Genomic DNA, 20,610 nt, shown 5'->3' with positions numbered 1-20,610 from the left:
TAGTACAATGCGTCGAGATGGAAAAAGGTACGTAGTCTGGCAAGGGAGAACCATAACAGTTGGCTTTACTGGGAAATATTTTTGAGAAAAATTTCTCCAGCTTTTTGAACTTAACTCATCCCGCTAGGGAGAGGCATATGGGAATAGGTGATAACCTCTATCCGAGGACGAGGACATTGGGTAGGATTGTCGACCATTGCCCCAGAAGATAGGATTAGTTGCAGTTGCAGCTCGCCTTCAGAACGATTTGCTACCCGAAACTAGTTTTGTGCGTCACAACGTCTGGATCGTTGTGCTACTCTGGTGGGCCTTTTGACACGCCGTTGAACTACGACTGCGTGATAGAGTTCCTCGCTGGCTCGGCCGGGAATGCCGGTGTGTGTGTGTGAGATGCTCACGCCAGCCGTGGCGGAAAATTTATGGTCGAATTGAAAAATCAATTTTAAATTTACTACCGTTTTGTTGGCGAGCCTTCTCGAGTCGCCGGATTGTCGTATGGCATAAGATCGAGGCGTAGCTATATTTTTCATTTGTCGCCTGATTCGTTAGGTACGCGCACGGATTGCGTTAAATTTTCGCGTAATGTGCGAGCACGATTTTCATCCTAACCGGAGTAACCTCCGATGCGGAGGAAGATCGTGTAGGGCTGTCGGTTTGGACAGGATTTGATACACATTTGTTTATTCTGCATCTGCTACGCGGTGTTTTTGTGCTGCTGCAACGTGTGCTTTTGAATGCGACGATAAATTATGCACCCGTCAAGCGGCGTGTTACTCTAAACGGGAGAAGTTCAGAAGAGTGGTGAATAAAACAGCAGCAAAAACGAGAGAACTAACAATCTTTGGTTTGATACTTTACAATTGGGATTCTTGTTTCGAAAGCGATTTTCATCAACATGGAAAAGTGTCATAAACATCAAAGTATAATTATACTTTCGAACGTTTGGTGATCGAAAGCGCATGAATGAGTCAAACCTGATCGAGTGGAAAAAAAATTATAATAGCAAAATAAGGACCATGTACATTATGTTCGTTAGGAAAACGGTCGCCAATCGGTAGCCGAGTGGAAAACGTGTTCATCGTATCCCAATTGAGATTTTTCAACATGTCACGGAATCGGTTGTTAGTAGACCGACATGCTTTAATATGGCGGCACGCCGGAAAACCCAATATCAATGAGCTTATGTAGGGTGTGCGCTTATGTTGGCTTCTATCCTATCGAGGTGGTGGAATCTCAAAAATTAAAATATTTACATGGTCGAAAGGTTTTGCTCCTTTTTTTGAGGGAACCAGCGGCATCAAAGTGTAAAGAAATTCTTGACCCCGTTGGCGTTAAACATCCACCGGGAAAGGAAAAATACGATACAAAATCGATCATGGTGGGCATTACGAAAATGGGCGGCCTGTTCTTGCTCACCAGAAGCCGCGTGGTTTGCGAAAGAAATGGTACAGAAGAAGGAAATAGTTTTCTCGATATACCATTTACATACATCGTCATCGATCGAAGAGGCACTAAATCTAGTGCGGAGTCTCTTTCTTTGGAATTATATGGCCATTTTTTCCTTCTTTTCCGTTGCTCCCTCCCACCTACGTGCGGCATCGAGGAACGATCGCGTTCTACTGTGTGGTGATCGTAGGACCAGAGGCTCCAAGAGTTCACCCTTTTCGGGACGTCGTTGTCGGTGTCGGCGGAAAGCGCGAGCTTTCGGAAGGCGGCACACTTGATGATAAATGTAAGAAAATTAGAACCGTCTCAAATGGAAGCGACACACAGGCGATGTGCAATGTGTTCATTCCATGCGCATGTAACACAAATTAATTAAACTGATTTATGTGCAGCGTGCCGTGCGGCGTGTCGTCGCTGGATGCACGATCTTTGGGTTTTTTTTGTTTGTTCGTGTTATTTGAGCTTCCTACATTTCGGTTAAGTTGTCGCGACGATCGTGTTAACAAAACGTGTGTCTCGGTTGCTACCGTTTTTACGGAGGGAAGCCGACATAAGATGACTTTACCGTTAGTTGGCGTGGCGTTGAAGGCTGTTGCGCAAGAATTTGGCGACAGAAAAGATTCATTGGCGGCCCGAGGAATGTCTTTGTTTGGTTCAAGACTATAGATCCTCGACGGAATTAAATAAGTTGCCTTCTAAGTTCTATTTAAAAAATAAACTTGGCCTCAATAAAAAATGAATTCAAAATACAAATGAAATTAAAGTTGAGATCGTACGGAATAAGCATAATAAAGTTTCGAGTAACTAAGACTCAAACAGTATACAGTAAGAGGTTCAAAGAGATGTAAAATGTGTAGATTGACTTTGTTATCATGTTCTACTATTAATCGTTATGGAAAAGTTGCCTGCCTAAGAAGTCTAATGATCTTGTTACAAAGTTAACCATCGGTTCGAGTATGAGGAGAACAAAAGAAACAAAAAAAAACATCCTTTCCGGTATCAAAGAAGGATCTTGGTCGTGTGCCGATCGTCCATTTCAGCATCCATTAATGAGACGCTCGTTGTTTAATCGAACGATCCATCAGCATCTTCGAAGTGAAGGGGTGGGTGGAATGAGGTAGGACATACGAGGAAACACGCGTGCCTAAAAGACCTTTGGGGATAGAAGAAGGGGTCGCTGCTAGAGGGGTTTTACATGATTTTCCGCCATCCTAATGGGCCCTCGGGACCGATTCGCAAGTATCGATATTATTACCCCTTTTATTGAGTTCATTAACATAATCTCATTGAAATTCTGATATATTTTACATGTACTAACGCCTGCGCACGCTTCCCGCCACGCTAAGGTGTGTGTGTGTGTGTGCTCATCCAAGCGCACGAGGAACGGTCTCTCGGTGGAACAATTTTCACCCAGCCTCTGAGTTGTCGATCCATTGATCGCTTTTCTTCATCTTCCTTTTTGGACCATTGGACGTTTTTCGACGCTCTTCCGCTGCAGGATGCTGTGCGGTTGCATCCTGTCTGCACGTTGGAATGCAACTTCCAAACCCCGCCATACCGTACACCCGCTCTTTGACTGCTTCTCACCTCCGCTTTCTTTGGTTCTTTCTTTCGCGCTCTCGTTTTAACTAGCGACATTCCTTCGAAGAAGAGTGAATTTCTATCCTGAGATATTTCACCCCTTTCTGTGAACGGAAAAGGGGAGCACCATTTCACCCACCCACTGCGGAGGGGCCTTCCCTACTAGAGACGACTTAAAGGGTACCGGTTTTCGAACCGACGCGGGTCGTTTCGGACGCGTGAAAGATGGAATTCCATTTAACCGGGTGGGAAAAACCGCCAGGTTTGAGTAGCGCGTGCACGCTGTTGTGTATCGGTAAATGAACGATTTCAATCACTTGTTTTCACGCTTCCACCCGAAGGCTTGGGAGAAAGAAGGGTGAGATCAATAGAGCGACCCCCGAAGATTGATAAAAAAGAAACCTTGCACCAACCTGTAGCGCGATTGGCACTATTTGTGCCTCCATCGTAATCTTTGCGCATTCCGGGTGAGTCCAAACTCAGGAAAACTAATTTGGGTCAGACGATGCCGGAGCCAAAATGTCAGCTCGAGGAAAGAATGTCTGCCAGTGTTCGGTATGGTCCAGGACAAAGAAGGCAAAATTGTAACACCGAAATGATGGTGATTAAAATAGTTGGAGAGACTCGACGCTGGCACGATTGGCGTTCCTCGAGCAGGTTAACCATGGCCTTTACTGAGGATCGTGACATCAGTTGGCCAATTGATTCTATGTACAATATTTTTGATTAAGAATCTCTACCATTCTGATTCGCATATTTGCCAATTCTAGAGCTTCAAAAGCCTTCAATCTATTATTTGCTTACAAGTTGTTTACATCCGCGGGGGGTCCGCGACAGCCGAGCGGTAGCGCCGGTTAGAAAAGCGCCGGGGCTCACCACCTCGACGGCGTGGGTTCGAATCCCAACCGAGACCGGACCCTCCCCTGTACGAGAGGACTGACTATCCACGTACAACAGGGAAAAAAGTCTCGTAAGCCCTTAACGGGCAGGCATGACCAAGAGGTCGTTACGCCAAGAAGAAGAAGAAGTTGTTTACATCAGTTCGGCAATTTGATTCAGAGTCTCCGTGGTTTATTTATTTATTATATCTTGAATAAAATGTTCTTGGTAATGTTTTCTAAGGAATTTTGCAATCCAGTGAAAGGGACGTGTACGCTGACCTCGATTTGGGAATATTTCTAACCACAAACAACTTAAGCTTGTTACACACAGTTAGTTCCAGTTATGAATTCTTGAGTCATGCCGCCACTAAATGAAACATTATTTGGATCTTAGATTTTATCTTCTCGCAGACCGATTGTGCTTTCGTGCTGGGGATCTCCAGGGGAGTTGAAAATGAACTAGAAAACCCCTCCGGACACATACGGTATGGTTGCTTCGAGGCACGCGTCTGGCGAAAGATGACTTGCAAAATGGCGATGATCGTTGTAATTAAAGCAGAAGTGTGCCCCGACTATTAATCAATTCCCGGTTTATTTCGATCGACACGAACCAACTTGGGACCTACGCAGCCACGAGCTTATTCCTTCGCAAAGGCTCGAGATGTCCGACCATGTCCCTGGATCGTGATTGAGTGCAACACACTGGGATAGTCGACGTCCGGTTGCATGCCAAGGGCAACATTGTATCGAGGACTACGACGATGCGAGATCGTGAATGCGTAATGAAATTATGATTTATCATTACACACCAAAGGAGCAATTTTATCTGGATTCTTCGGAGTCTCACACTTTTCCCTCAAGCAATGACTCTTCGGTGCATAGACGGATGAGAGCGGATCGCGGCATGATGTCTCCTCGAGGGCTGGAACATGTCTTCGTAGCCTTGTTCCTTTGGCTATGGCAGGACGTAAACAGTAGTGCATCATTTAAACCATTTAAGTTTAAATCGAGCGAAAAAGTGTTACTGTGTAGCCGTCGATCCTCACCATGGGACAGCTGAGATGGCTTCTGGATATGGTGTGATTAATCTCGAATCTAACCGAAGGGAGGGATAACTTGGCAATGTTGGGTCGACCTCACGCGACGTTCTCGGCCGGAATGTCTTGTTGGAAATCCTCTGGATGTCTAGTAATTATCTCCAAGAGAGTCTCATTATCAATTCGCTTTATCCCGTTCCGTAGTTCGTGACAAACAGGAACGACATGATGTACCTAACCATATGTGTGTGCACTGTGTTCGGAAGATGCATATCTCGCGCATCCAAATGGCCATAACGTGCCACTGATGCAGCGAGCGGATGAGCCTTCAAGATGAACAAGAGAAGAGCCACAGACGCGGATCAAGGTGCGACCCATGCAAAGTGGTTACAAATTGAATGGCAAATGTGTCGGCTTACGTTCCACACTGCCGAGCTTGTTCAGCTGTATTCTGTTTTAAACATTCTGTTACTGTGACCTTTTCATGTTTGAGAAAGAGATGTAATCGAGAATCAACGTTTAGCGACGCGTCATCCTCCTTATCTCAATCAAACAAATTCTAGCTCTACATCTGCTGAGGACAATGAACATCCCAGATTAGTGATGGTAAAGGGAAGAATTTCAAATTGGTTTAAATAGGAAAAAAATTTGTTCTTTGAGCTTTTCTGTAGTCACATTAAGCGAAACAAAGCAATATTTTAAACTCCACATCCGAAACGCCGGTTGACATTTTCGGATCCGAAGTAAGTAAATGAAAAAACGTTGATTTCTGTGGTGTTATACATTTACCACCAGTGTTTACAAACTCCCTGACATCGAAGTATTGCAACAAATAGACAACGGTTGTGCAAACATTCGTGAACTTGTCTTTAATGGCACCTGTTGCGACCCCAAGGAATGGAATCCACCGAAAGCTCTGCCAAACAATGTCGGAAACATGGAGCGACGCTGTTGCCATTCGACAGCACCATTACGAACATATCGGCGTCATGAATCATAGAAATACGTCTCTCTGTTGGAGTTTGGAGCAAAAAATCGATCGTGTTTCCGTGCAGAAACCTTGACGCTCGCGGGCCAGTGGCTCGCGTTTTTCCCAGCTCAGCATGTCGGACCGATGCTCTTCGACTGACCATGCACTGGCTACAGATTTTTGCACAGTGAGGTGCAAATGGGCATGTTTTTGTGTGGGCCGAAACATATCATCAAGATAGCGCGTGAACAGCCACAAGCTCTCGAGTTCATGTGGAAGGATTACCAAACACACATTCCAGAGAGATTTGCATTGCCAGGATGAAGCTGTCTGTCATCTATAAATAGACATTCTTTGGTGAAAAACAAAGGAAGGATTTATTTTAAAGCAGGATCTGCTGATGAACAGTATACGCATTTCAGATGTGTATCTATTTTTGTCCTATAAATAAAATCAACAGATACTTTGTCACCTTAAAGCCAACCACATTTTTCAATATTCCAGGACTGTATATGCAGACGGCACATCATGTCTCTAAATAAATCATTTCACTTATGTCTTTAACAATATCGAGGTGCGTTTTAGCTTGAATATGTGTAGATTTGAGGAAAATGTGCATCGCTAGCCTCAAAACGGTGGCTCAGAACACAAGTTACGTAAACTAATTTTGATTATTAGTAGTAATTACTGTTATTCAAATGTCGTATGTCGAAGTCGACAGCTGACAGAACAAACTTCACGACACAAGTCCAGGTGTCCAGTCTCAAGGAGATAGGGGTTGCATTAAAACGTCAACCAAAGTCGAGGAGAAGAAGCTGAAGCTGACCAACCGTCGTGATTCCAGTGTTTGCTCGAAGCGATCCTCGATTCTATCAATTAAGACTTGGCATTGATTTCGAATGTTTAAGGGCGTTGGAAGCCGATTGGAGTATTTTTATGTCGGAAGCTGTGGGAAAACCTAGGTGAAAGTTTAACTATATGACAATAAATTCGACCAGAACCAGTCATGGCGTAATGCCGAGTTGCATTCGGTCGGCGAAATCAGTCGGATTGGTGCAAAGTTTATGCATCCGAGTGACATAATAATTAGCGGTGCAAGCTACTGGCCAAGTGTGCAGGGTGTGCCCGGCATTGCATGTGATAGTTAATTTCTGTTTATTTTATGAGCTGAACATTCGCACAGGTTAATTATCACGAGATTTACAACTGCAATTAGAAGCGAGATTGTCTGCACTACAAAATATCTGAAATCATCAAAGAAAAAAGTATCTTTTTGAAGTACCACGAACGAATATCATGAAAAACCTCTCTGATCAATTCTTGTATACAAAAAGATATTAAAAAAGATAAGTGTCACCAATCCGATCGACCACCGAAACAATGCAGAAAAAGACATCGCGGGCCAACATCCAAATCGTTTCATTTCAATAATGGACTGTTGTTTTATGAAAATGCATCCTATCATAGCGTTTCGATCAGAAACCTGGGTCGAAAACGGGCTCCAGTCTCTCTGGGAGGTCTTGCGCTACTGGAAGACATCGCCTCAGAGTCGTTTGGCAACCAAGCATCCGGAATTGCACTGGTTGGAAGCTCCACATTTCATTTGTGCCGTTTTACAACATTTGTATTTAAATTAGCCCGTATCTGGTTCAATCCCGGGATGGCCAGAGACTTCTTGCTGCGCTCACCGTAACATTTCGTATCATATCGGGAGCGAGACCACTGCTGGGTCATGCTGAGTTGTGGGATTGATATTTATTTTAAAATGTGGTATTATATTCGTTTGTTTCTTGCATTCCGTACGTGTAAAGCTACGAAGTGTAGGAAGAGAAAAATATCTCCATCAAGGCTGGAAGCATGACCACAAGTTACAGCATGTATTGTTCACCATAGAGATTGAGATCCAAGGGTGCAGTGAAGTCAACTAGGGAATAGTTGAAGTCTACGAAAACGCAAAGAAAAACGTGAAGAATGGCACATTCCACAACGCCCTTCGTCCGCTAATGAAAGTACGATAATGAAAGCTGTATGGACATGGGCAGAGTATGTGTTTATTGCAATTTATGTCAGTAGCATCGTAAATGCTTTTCTTTTCCTACCCATTTCCGATTGAAACATAGTGAAGAAAGGTTTTCCATACTCGACTTGGGTTGAAAGCGTCTAAGAACAGAAGGCAATAAACTTGTTTGTTATCATATAAAATATAGCAACGCAAGGGATAAGCCCTCTCTTTACTCCATGCTGGATGTTTTCAAACTTTTCGAAACTAGCGGAAATAAACTGGGCAAGCTCGACTGCAGGTTATGCCGTATGCAATGAGTTAAGTAAATGAAAAATTTCACCTGGAGCATCAACAGTAGGATATATGTTGAACAAAGTACTAGCAATAAAATAGGAAATCGACATTAACATGCGTGTAGCATCGATGTGGAAGTATCTAGAGTCAATTGTTCCTATTAATCGAAGAAAAGTTTAGTGTATGGTAATTTGATCATAGTTCCGGCTTCGGACAACATCTATTAAATTACATGAAATCGATTAATGTTCACATAAATTGGTTATGCATACAACGTGAACATGATCAAAGCAAACTTAATTGAGGTCACTTTTCTAAGAGTGGCTCATTTAAATTCTTGCACAAGCGTCCGAGGAACAACTTTTCAAAGAAAGGAGATGGAAATGCCATAAAGGTTGATATGTTTTATAGTTCCTCTATTGCGGCAGAATGATTGCTGAAGTGATTAAAAATACCAATTCATCATCTTTCGTTGTTGAACCTTTACACGATCAATGCTTTACCACACCCCGGTACAAGATCGACTACCGACGACATACTCGGACACGCTTTCAATGAATATTCATCGATATTTTCCCGTTTGAAATGGAGTAAGAAATGAGCACCAGATGAACAGGTGAAAATTAACGTACATATTTCACTCGCGTGCTGCATTTTCAATTAGTCGTGCGAATTCCCGATTCTCGGAAAAGTGATGAAACATCGTTTAGTAGTTCGTGAACTTATGTTTACTCTTGAGGATGGGAAGTCACGCAAAGCCTAGAATCTCCGTACAGACAGGATATGCCGAGCGATTAGAAATCTGGCTCACGATGGAACGAAATATCGCACACTTCTAATGAACTGCCACTCGAGATGCCGTTTTCAACCGGATCCACATGCGTTTTAAACCTTTATCGGACCCTTTTTTGCAGATACGTCTTCGCGAGATTTATTTGAGGGTTCATTGCCTCATCCATTTGGAAGCGGAGACAAGTGAAACCGCACCGCTTCCCATTGAGAAACCTGTTCGGTGTTACGTTTGCTTCGATTTCGTCCAGTTCGACAGGAAAGGCAAATCAGCTGATGTCATGTCGAAGAAATGTGGCAATAACCAGTCTCACCATGAAGCCACTGCGTGCGTGATAGTGTGCGAGTGTTTGTTGAATGGACGGATCGATGCAGTTGTCCTCCTGTCATCCTGTCAACGTCTAGTGCCTCGATCATTTTTCGGGAACTTGAAATGAAGCTCACTCAGGTTCATTTATTCGTTTGATGAGGTGTCAGAGTGTTGAATCCGAAACAGCAGGGATGAAGAAAAGATCGATCGATTGTTTGAGAAAACGTTTTCGTTGAACCTTCTGCTAACGGTGTTTTGATAGATCGCTCACATGCAATACAACTGAAAACGAGTGGAATATATTTCCTTTTGTCAAAATGACAAGAAATGATCGCATTTTCTCTTTTAGAATTGAGTTATTGAACCCAATTGAGTATTTTAATTGGACGTCGATGAGGACCACACGCGTGTTTTCCATTCGTCCATAATTGAATTGGTTAAACCCCATCCGTGATGGACAATAATGAAATGGCCATCAGTGGCATGCAAGTGGAGTAACCTTATTTGGTGTTATCGTTGGGCGATAATTAAAACATGATTGCACGCATCTGAAGATCACTGTTCATCGCACACTCGCACCTTTTAAGGATCGTTGGAGCTTCGATGGCATTAATTTTTGACCACGTGCCGAGATCGTTCTGGTGTGGCTGGAAAATTCTCGACTAAACCGATCAGTGATATGGTACGAAGGAAAGAATATTCACCTTAGTGACCTGTGGAAAATTATTCCTACATGTTGCACCACATAAGGAATGGCATTTAATTAACATAGTTTGTCATCCTTATCGATAGAAGACACGCGCTCAACTGAGAATTTGCACCACACGTAAAGTACACTTGCGTGAGTGTTTTATGCTGTAGTAGAATTTTCATCCATTTCTTGACGATCACTTCTTGCAGAAGCAGATTTTCAGGTTGCGATTTCAATTAAACTGTTATGCAATTTCGACAGCAAGATCGTTCGTGGTTTATCTACGGAATGTGAGCACATTTTTTAAGATCTTCACCAGCCAGTCGTGTTGGTTGCTTGGCCGTGTAAGTCGTGCATTATTGCAGTGACCTCCCACTTTTAGCGTGAAGCTATGTTTGTTCACTAGCCCACTACACGGACCCATGCCTGGCTGGACTGTCTTGGAAGGGATGAGTGATCGCGACTACAGAACGATCACTTGGGGTCCGCTACTTCATAGTGTTACGCTCGAGCTCACCTGCTTTGCTTCGTCCAATCGAAATGAATCTCGCAGCAGGGCAAACAACGTTATGCTTCCCCCCTTCAGCGGCATTTCGTTTGAGCATCGCGCCGTTTGCATGCATATGTGTAAAGCTATTATCCTGTGTTTGTCAAAGAAGTTAAAAGGCGTGGTCTAATAATTTGCAAAAATTTAATCATGTTAAACTTGCAGTGCTTGAATCGGCCCTTATTTCGTAGTACAATTTATTTCAACAGTCTTAAGCTTTACATTGATCACCAAGATCTGAAGCAAAACTTTTGGTTAGCTAGTGGGATATCATTTGTCCGCTTTCTTCTATAGCAAAAAGTATTAACGAAATTTGATTTTAATTTCTAAGAAAATTACGTTTTTGACAGCATCTGTAAGGATATCTTATCCGATGTTTTCACCATGATAGTATTCGTTGGAAAATATTTATCCCAGTCACAAATCGGCGAAATACTTTGTTAGTCTAACACGACGGTCAGTTATCACAGGTACGATCGATAAGCTGATCAAAAAATCTATTCTAATAATCTATTAAAAATCTATTTGCCACTTTGCTTACTTTGTTGTTTTTCTTCTCTGTAGAAGACATCTTTTTCTACTCCACTCCTTGTACACCAAAGCGACAACTTTTGTTTTCTAAAACGCATGCAATATGCGAATAAATCTACTCAATGCCTTATTGACATTTATAAGCTTCCGTCTAACTACTGGAATGTCCTGAAAAGTTCCATAATGGCTTCATCAAGCTAACGCTCTCCATTGATTTGATGTTTATCGTTTGATTGATGACTGTTAAAAAGAAAGAGGAATAGTGGAAGGGATTGAGAGAAGGTAGAAGGTAGCGGGCCGATTGAAGAACATCACCAATGGATTGAAAGCCCTAATGGAATTGATTGATGGAGGTGGTTTTGCTCCTGGTTGGATCTCAAAGTCCCTTTCATCGCCGGATAGCATTAAGTCTGTGTCATTAAGTTTTAAAACTTATTTTATGAACCGCGGTTTGTAAATCGAATGGTTATGTATTTTTGCGAAAAAAAGTTGCTCAACAACTAACAAGATCGTGTCAGCCTCGGGCCGTGGTCCGTAAAGCCCAATCAAATGATTGATTGAATTGGTGGCTGTCACCGAACGGTAGCCGAAATTTACTACCAATGAAATTATACACCGCCTATCCAGCCGATCGGATCAGATTCATCAAAATTGGAGTGTGCAAAATGTGCATCCGGCCACAAATGCCTTTGGCCGGTTCGCTATCACCTCTATAAAAGCCTCAAACAGGAATGGATAGTACGCCGGGCGTGGCAGTTGAAAGGAAGCAACCGAATGTCGTTTCATAACGATCGGGTTCACTCGATTTGACCATATTTTCTTCTTGGCTCGTTTTGCCCCAGCTTCCCAACCGATCTGGTTTCACATCCGCGAGGCGCTGCCTTTTTCATTTTCGGCGATCGTTTCAATATTGATTATGGTAATCATGATTGCCTGTGAAAATAAAAATAATAATAATCGAATGGCAGCACGCCGCGGCTCCAGGTTGAAAGCAAAATAAAATTGCATGGACTTGGAATTTCGCCCGCGTTTGACGGGATGGAAACCTTTCTCTTCGACGGTCTGTTTGATTTCGCCTGCGGGGAATAGCAGAAAGAAGCCAAAATATTCGCCCTGCTCGATGGAAGCATCCGAATGCCGGGCAAGGAGATTGCAATTAACACAAGGTTAACATTTATGAGATGGATAAAAGTTGAAAGGAAACCTCAACGTGATCAGATGAGGTCGAATATGACATGCAGTTGTATGAATGAGGTTGATAATTTCGTATGACAATGCTGGATTTTTTAAGGTGAGGCACCATTTTGCACATTATGAGTAAATGTTTTAATTAAGCCAAAACGCACCCTTTTTCATGAAAAGTTTCACAAATACATCTCACTGCAATGGTTTGTTGTCTAAGCAGAACTATCTCGTTTGCTCGTTGTTTGTTGAGTATAATAACTTAATTATACATGAATGATTCATTTTCTGCGTCATCTGGAAAATTGTAGCCACATGTTTCACCCGTTAATCATCTTCTTCAAAGGAAACGTTCAATAGTCTCTATGTTTGTTTCCTTAATCATCATCACCTTCACGGCAGGCTAGCCCTTCAGTTGCTTTTGGCTGACAATACCTCAGTCCGGCAGAGGCCAAACTCTCGTCAAACCTGAACCAGAAACAGGTCTTCTGGACGTGCCGCATGTTGGGCCGTCCTGGTGTAGATAATTGGTGTCGGAGATGAAACCTTAGCCGAGCGGACTGTAATCGATCCTCATACATTAATGTGACTCCTGGGCGAGCTCCACGGGGTGAGCAGAAAAGCAGCCATTGCGGTAAAACGGACGTTTAACAAAAACATTAACGCCTTCCTCGAGCGTCCGTGTAACTGTCTCTCTGGAGATTTATCCAACTTTTTCCTTTGGAGGAGGATCATTACACGACTTTGCAACGCCATACCGATTCACGATCGGGGTGTTATCGGGGAGAAAATGAACCATCGAGCACAAGATATACCCCTTGCTCGATAATTGTTGCGCAATTACCTTCGTGCTGCACTGAAGGGATACAGTTGGACGGGTTTGAGTTGAAGAGTCCACTAGGGAGACAATCAGAACGGGTTGAGTTATGCCAGCAATGTAGTTCCAGAGATGGAAAGGGTGAGCTTTCGTCGTGGAATTTAGTTATGCTTCCGAAAGAAGTCGTCAAAGGGAGAAAAATGGCAACGATTGATATAGAATTCTAAAAGAGACGCTCGAGGTGCTCTCAATTGAATGAATGGAGCAACTTCTTGCATTTCAATGAGTTGACGATGTTGATGGATCCTCTTTCGTCTGCATATTCTACGAGGAGGTCTCCGCCTCATGCTCATGACTTTAATTAAAGGTTGTGAAGCTATGCTTGGTCCACATAATTAGTCGCTCCTAACTACGTTCTCGGGCTCCATCGAGCAATGAAGTTTGATTTCGAATCATCATCGCCTTCGTTACCAATACTCCTCTACCCATGTTGTCCCTCACTCAACCACAAGAAGCGCAACCCCAAGCCAAGCCTTCCATCCACAACTCCCGGCGGCGACCAGTTTTCCATCATCATCCTCATCATAGAGACCGAAGCCTTTTTTATCAGCTCACGTTTATCATTGGAAAGTTATCGTAGCCCCTAGAGTGGGCTCGGTCGTTCGGTCGGTCTCCTGGAGGCTATTGGTGGCTGAACTGGCAACGTCGGTGCGAAAGCACCCGGAGAGGAAGGACACCTCCGGGATCAGGGGGCGTGCGGGTTATTATGGAAGTTGTTATTAAAATTCAATTTAAAAGCAGTTCCACAAGGCACTTTAGCAATGGCATTTGCACCGGGTCGCGCAAAGTCGAGCGATGCTCAGAGATATGGCTCGGCCTCGCATTCCTATAGGTAGGTAGGAATGCCAAGCTTTGTGTCTCACATGCAACTATTTGCAAAATGTTAATGGATTCATTCAACTTTTTCATAGTCTAACAGTTCATTTTGCGTTTTGATCGTTTCTGGATTATATATTACGTATCAGTTTTCAGAAACTCAACACTCGGGTAAAATAATGAATTTAGCTTAGCTCTGAATCAGTTCTTCGGACGACACAGAAGCATCCTATTTCATGCTCCCGGCATCGACCTATAGTGTCGACCTGTGTCTTTTCTGATTCGGTTGCGGTTGTCCGATTAATCTTTCCGTTAGTTGGTTTTCCTTCCACTTCCTCCACTGATTCTCCAAAAGCGCATGATCTACGCGCACTGTTGTCGCTTCGGCCATCGAACACACCGAAACAAGTTTTTCTAGAGTTGGTGGATTTTTTCTTTTCAGTTTGATCTCGTTTTCGACAGCGGCTCCGAACTGGAATCCATCATCTCACTCTGGTGCCATGTTTGAATTGGCCGTTCATCAAAAGCTTATGGAAAGGAGCGTCCAAAGTGAACGGCTCTCGGTGGAATTCGGTAGATTGATGGACTCTGGCGTCCAGTGTTCGGTTAATATTCGTTCCAGTTTAACCCAGAGTGCCCAGTTTGTAGTAAAAATAATCGAGGGAAGAAAAAAGTCTGTCCAACATCGGCCGATAGAGTGTTCGAACGGTGGCAGATACATTTTTTCATCCAACGAATCTTATGGAATGGCTTTTGGTGTTGCCTCTAGACAAGTGGAACTGACAAGGAATCGATTTTACTCACTGTCTCCCTGTTGGGTAGTTTAAATTAAAAAAAGCGTCTATTTTACTTTCTTTGAGTTTACTGTTCAAACGTTCTCATTTTAGACTTACCCTATTAGTTTGGGAAGATTTATGCACTGTTTAAAATCATCTGTTTTAGTGTTAAAATCTACAAAGTCGTTTTTTGCATAAAACTTAGTTTTCAATTTCACCTTCTAATTGAAAAATATTTTGTACATGAAGTTTTCATTCTATTTCCTTTTTGTAATTCATGCACTCTCTTTTCCACTTCTCAAACACTCTTGTCACAACTGTTCACTTTGGGTTGATTTTTCGTGTTGGTTTCCACCGACCGCAGCACAAGCAATTTCCTTCACTGTTGCGTGAACATCGAACACTTGCATCACTTCGAACAAACGCAGGAACAAGGTTTATTGGCGCTGCTTCCTGAAAGCTCCTCGCGTCGGTTCTGATAGGCAACGACGAACGCCACGACAATTTCCTTTCGATCGGATTTTTTTTCCTTTTTCACAGCTCTTACTTAATAACTTAATTGCCACTGCGCATCCGGATCCACATGCACCTCGAACCGTGTGAAACGGGGTGACGATCAATCGACAATCGACGGTTTGTGTCCGAGAAAGTTCCCGTCTTGCGGAAGCCTTCCTGGTTACAGGTTTTCTTCAACCGCTTTGTGAATGAAGATAATGAACGGAGAGAAGACAGAAGGAAAAACCAACACTTAACCACTGCCAGTCAACTTGGCCAGCTAGCGAGTCCGGCGCACCAGCGGAAAAGGCGTCGACCGCTTTCATCAAACACTGCATATTCACTAAAGTGCACCATGACACTCAGCTGCACCGTATGCTCTCGTTTTTCTTTTCATTTTCCCTACCCTCGGCCGGATCGGATCGGGATGCGACAAACTGCAGCATTCACTTCCACTTGCACGAATGGTTCAATTGTTCACTTGCTCTAGTGGGACTAGCTCGAGCTGTCCTACGAACCGAGCTAGGGGTAGGCGCGTGCACTTCGGCTGATCTCGTTTGTCTAGGCTGCGGGGAAAAGGGACGCTTCGGGTTTTCTCCTCGGTGTGCTCTAGTTCGCTCATAGTCCGATCGATCGCCTTTGCGCACCCATTTGCGCTCTCTCACGCGGGATGCTGGATTCCCACCATTAGGAGTTGGAGTCACCCATAAATGCCCCACTAGATCGTAACCCCACCAGAAGAGAGCCTTGAAGCCTTTGGAAGCCTATTTTCTATTTCATTCAATCACGAACACCCGAACAGAAGTCAAATCCTCTCTCAAAGGAGCTTAACATCTCGTTGAGATCTCGTTCAAACTAGAGTAGCTTAGAGGAGTGCTCATGCGATCCTTCCAAAGGGTTGATCCCGTTAGGCCGTCGTGTCGGTTCAACGCGGAGCGTACTATGAACTTCTGGTCGTCGCGCTCAGCGTCAATGAACCGTTCGCTGAACGACCTCGAGGACTACGCCAATGCAAACCATCAGCTGATGCTCAACTTCCCCGCTACCCCCTGCTGGGGAGCACGCTTAAAGGTCCCGGTAAACGACGGCACGCTTCGCGCGTGTGCGCAATGCATCGGTCGATCGTGTGCCATTCGCGGGGAACTCGCGCCGTTACGGACAGCTGTAAAGGGTGGGGTTCTCTTTGAAAAATGCGAGCAATACAAGGTGGGGAAGAAAATGATTCCCGTTTAACGGCGTGAGAAAGGAGAGATAAGATGCTGAGAGCGAGCATTGGAGCTGAGCGTGGATTGCTTGCGTGCGTGTTTTTTGTTGAAGAAGGTAGAAGAGTGACAGACTGGGGTTCGTCGCTTGTAAAACGGTACGAAAGACTTCAACGACTTGAACGTTTTATTTAAGCGGAAATGGTCACCAAAATGCTATTTATTTAAAAATTTATTTTTATGTTTGAAAGATGATTAGCAATTTCACTTTTATTTATGCTTGTCAAAAAATGATTCTTAGTTTTTGACTAATGAGCCAATGAATGGACCATATTAAAAAACCATCGAAGAAATTTGTAGAAGAGTGACAGATTCGGGTTCGTCGCTTGTAAAACGATACGAAAGACTTCAACGACTTCAACGTTTTGTTAAACCGGAATTGTTTACTCAAATGATATTTATTTATAAAATTATGTGTGTTTTTGCAGGTGGATTAATCGCTTTATTTATGCTTATTCATGCTTATCTTTTCCTTAACTTTTGACGAATGAGTTCAATTTTAAAGGCCATCGCGAATGTTCCCATGTGTAGATTTGCACATTACAGCAGGTTTTTGTACTTATTTTCACAACCTGTTAATCGAGAAACTGTGTTCGGTTATAAACCGCAGTTCAGGTCGTGTGTTCAAAGTCTCCCAGCATAAGTCGCCATAAATTAACACCGTAAACCACGGATCGAAAACAACCCTTCCAGGGCACGTACTCGTTGGCTCGGTGGTTCTTCGAAAGCGGGAATGCCGATCAAAGCACGGTCGACCGGTGCAAAAATAGCGCACCACACATACATTTGAGTGTCTCCCGTTGGAAAACATAATTTATGAGCGCACGATGTCCACTCCATCCAATTCTATCACGCATGCCGTGTGCGGGACCAAAGAGTCTTCCGCGCGCTACAAAAATACTGCACGGAATGTGGCAATAAGTCGAGTAATGTGACACTGCCTGTTAGGAAAGATTAAATTAAAAGATCACGGTTTCTCTATTTGGTAATAAATTGGTTTCTTTAGTCCACACGCTCAGACGTTCTGTCTACGATCAAAAAAGGATTGTTTCATAAAGGAATTTGTTAAACCACTCCATGAATGTATTTTGCTCTCCTGCAGATCCTTGCGCCCATAGAATATGTACCGAATTCTTTTGGCGACAGGTTCATTCCCCGACGTTATGCACTTCGGCGTTCGAGCCAGTTCGTAGAAGATAGTAAAATGGAAAACGTTACAGATCCGATCAAGATGGTACGTAATGTCATTTTTTCTGGCAGACAATTTTGTTTAACATTCCCACTTTGTTTCAGAAGGACGTGTGTGGATTCTGGAGACATCACCACTACACGACCGTACTGAAGGAGCTCTTCGAGCTGGTTCCATTCCGTAACAAGATTCTCACGTTCCACGAGAACACATGCCGGCGCGTGTCCAACCCGCTGGCCATCCGGACGAACCTGGAGTGGGTCACTCGACCAGCCCATCCGAACCGCCAGAAGCTGGACTGGAGCTGTAATCCGCGGCTGAAGCCGATGGCGTTCATTGAGGCCGTGCACGATCTGCCCAACATCAAGCGGCACTACCAGAAGATTATCGACTGGTCGAGCGGGGGCCAGATCGCTGCCATCTTCAATAAGAAGCTGGTGATCTGGGAGCCCAACACGGACGTGACGATCGGGCTGGGCTTTCAGCACGCGACCGCCATCGCGTTCAATCCGACCGGCGACCGGCTGGCGATCGCGATGTACTTCATGGACCGGGCGATCCTTGACATCCTGGAGGTCCGCAGCGAGCAGTTCGGGAAGCACGGCGTGGTGAAGATCGTCGAGGGTAGTGAGGTGCTCCTGACCTGCCTGACGTGGGACGGCAGCGGGCGGTACGTGGTGTGCGGGTTCGCGTGCGGAATGCTCTCGGTGGTGGACGTGCAGACGGGCAGTGGCGATGGCACGAACCACCGGTCCGTCGAGTACCCCGCCCACAACAGTCTGATTCTGATGATAAAGTTCTCCTGCGGGTTCAAGTACCTGGCCACGGGCGATCTGGACGGCGAGGTGTACATCTGGAGCTGGAGCGCGGGCCAGCTCGCGGTGATCAAGCACATGATCGCGTCGTTCGTCTTCTTCGATTGGCACCCTTGGCGTGAGGACGAGATCGTTATCGGTGAGCCCGGGTGACCGTTTCAGGGGCCGATCGCCAAGCGGTTCTCGCTAAGCTGGATGTTTTTATTTTATTAGCCGACAGTGAGCCGGTCCTGATTTCACTACATCACGTCCCGAGTCGCCAGGTGGTGTCGTACTATCGACGCGAGGAGCCCGATTGCATCGTGACGGCGCTTTCGTTCAATAAGGTTTCCGGCGAGCTGGTCGTGTGCTTCACGTACGCTGGTAGGTAGTAATTAAACGCCATTACGCGATGCGATCTCTCGATGCTGGCTGGCACACGGTGTTGGGTCCAAGAACGTTCACATTCACGAATGGGATGTGTCCCGATGAGGTGTTAGTTGCAACGAGATACCTTTGGAAAATTTGTATGAATTATTATCGAATTCGTTCAATCATCAACCTTACATACGAGCGTCGAAGTAAAGCATGTTGCTGTCAGTCTTCGAGCGTAACTTGTGTAAGGGGACTTTTTTCTTGAGTAAATTTCCTTTCTAGTAATGACTTTGCGAGAAAAAAAAAACACACCACGTGTGGCTTGTACTCATATCTCTTCTTTCTCGGAGTAAAAATCTCAGTTTCAAACGGGCAATGTAATAATACTAATAATCATGATCAGTGCATCCCGACGATGACTTTCCCTCCCGTAATTATTGATATTGATACGGGAAACGCTAACAACATTTGTTAGCAAAACCACGTCTAGTACAGGCGATTGGAAGCGATAGAAAAGGCTTACATCGTAGTGTGGTGTGTGGTCATTTCATCGGGAGGTCGCGGTAAGATCGTAGGAAGTAGTTTTCTGTGCGCTTGACATACATTTTTAATGATACAAATTTAATAAAATCGCTCACAATGAGGGAAAAGGCGATGTATCGATGAGGAGAGATTGAAAAAGAAAGCTTAGAGTTGTACCGTATGATCCATTTTCTTACCGTTCTTTGCAGACGACGATAAGCAGCCCGAAATAGTCGTGCTGGCCTCGATGGATCGCGTGGTTGATGTGTTGCGCAATCACGAAGAATCCATAGTGCATCTGCTCTGGAGTCCCGATGGAAAGCAGCTCGGTACGTTTAAGGGAAGCTCCATGCAGAGGATCGCTCTGTTGATAATCTCTTTTCAACGTCTCTCCCCGCAGCGAGCATCGGCCATGACGAAACGCTTACGATCTGGAACTTCTTCGGAAGCCCGCCAAACGGCAACACAAGGGGTAAGAACAGGAAGCGCAAGCTGCAACACGATCCACCGGCAGGGACTAGCTCGGGCTTGCGGGACGTGGCACGGATTCAGTGCAACCGTAACAAAGAAGCCACCTATCGGGATCTGGCCTCCAGTTTCCTTTTCAAGCCGATGCGCTAGCCCTTGCCTCGCTTGCAATCCTTCCTAACCGCGGGTCACCAGCCAGATCCACAGGTAATTAAATTAAAGGCATGAATAATTGCCATGGATCAGGCTCTCGGAATGAAAACAACCATTTCCACCCACACTTTTCAGGTTCCGGAAGATAAGAGAACATGGGCCGCCTGGAGTCGGCCTGGGGAAAAACAAATGAATGCAATCCGCTGTGCGGTAAACGGATCGTTCGTTCGATATTGATATTACCCTTGTGTGTTTAATGGTTGTAAATTTGGTGTACATCATTATATTTTCGATTTGTTTTTTGTTGCGATGCTTTTTATAATATTTCTATTTAAGGTGAGAAGAGTGTAGCCAAAGTGTTGGAAAGTCAAAGTGCAATATCTTTTACCGATTCATATGCTAAGGAATGTGTTATTAAAGTTTTCTTGACTGGATGAAAGGTTGAAAGACTGGTAAATATTTGTCTTCATTTTATTTAAACCCAGTTGAGTGAGAAAACTTACAAAAAATTTAGTGAACTATTTGTGTAAACCACAAACGTTAACTAACGTATGGTTCACATGATGTTTGACGTGAGTCAGTAGAAGTGAATAAGTACTAAATATCATATCTGGTGCCCAAA

The 20,610-nt window shown here is 44.3% G+C and overlaps 1 protein-coding gene across 1 annotated transcript in view; it reads left to right on the top strand.

Annotated features, from left to right (window-relative positions):
• LOC131261074 (protein cortex-like) overlaps nucleotides 1–20,354 on the top strand; it is a 71,349-nt gene extending 50,995 nt beyond the window's left edge. The window contains exons 2-7 of the mRNA XM_058262976.1: nucleotides 17,590–17,721; nucleotides 17,781–18,630; nucleotides 18,705–18,854; nucleotides 19,577–19,696; nucleotides 19,768–20,042; nucleotides 20,124–20,354. Coding sequence (XP_058118959.1) covers nucleotides 17,590–17,721; nucleotides 17,781–18,630; nucleotides 18,705–18,854; nucleotides 19,577–19,696; nucleotides 19,768–19,988 — 1,473 coding nt within the window. The 3' untranslated portion in view covers nucleotides 19,989–20,042; nucleotides 20,124–20,354. The remainder of the gene's footprint in view (nucleotides 1–17,589; nucleotides 17,722–17,780; nucleotides 18,631–18,704; nucleotides 18,855–19,576; nucleotides 19,697–19,767; nucleotides 20,043–20,123) is intronic.
• Nucleotides 20,355–20,610: the final 256 nt, after the last annotated feature.

Source organism: Anopheles coustani, chromosome 3 (genome assembly GCF_943734705.1).
Source record: "Anopheles coustani chromosome 3, idAnoCousDA_361_x.2, whole genome shotgun sequence".
Lineage (NCBI taxonomy): Eukaryota > Metazoa > Arthropoda > Insecta > Diptera > Culicidae > Anopheles > Anopheles coustani.
The sequence above is the reverse complement of the archived record's forward strand: the minus strand, read 5'-3'. Positions and strand labels throughout refer to the sequence as shown.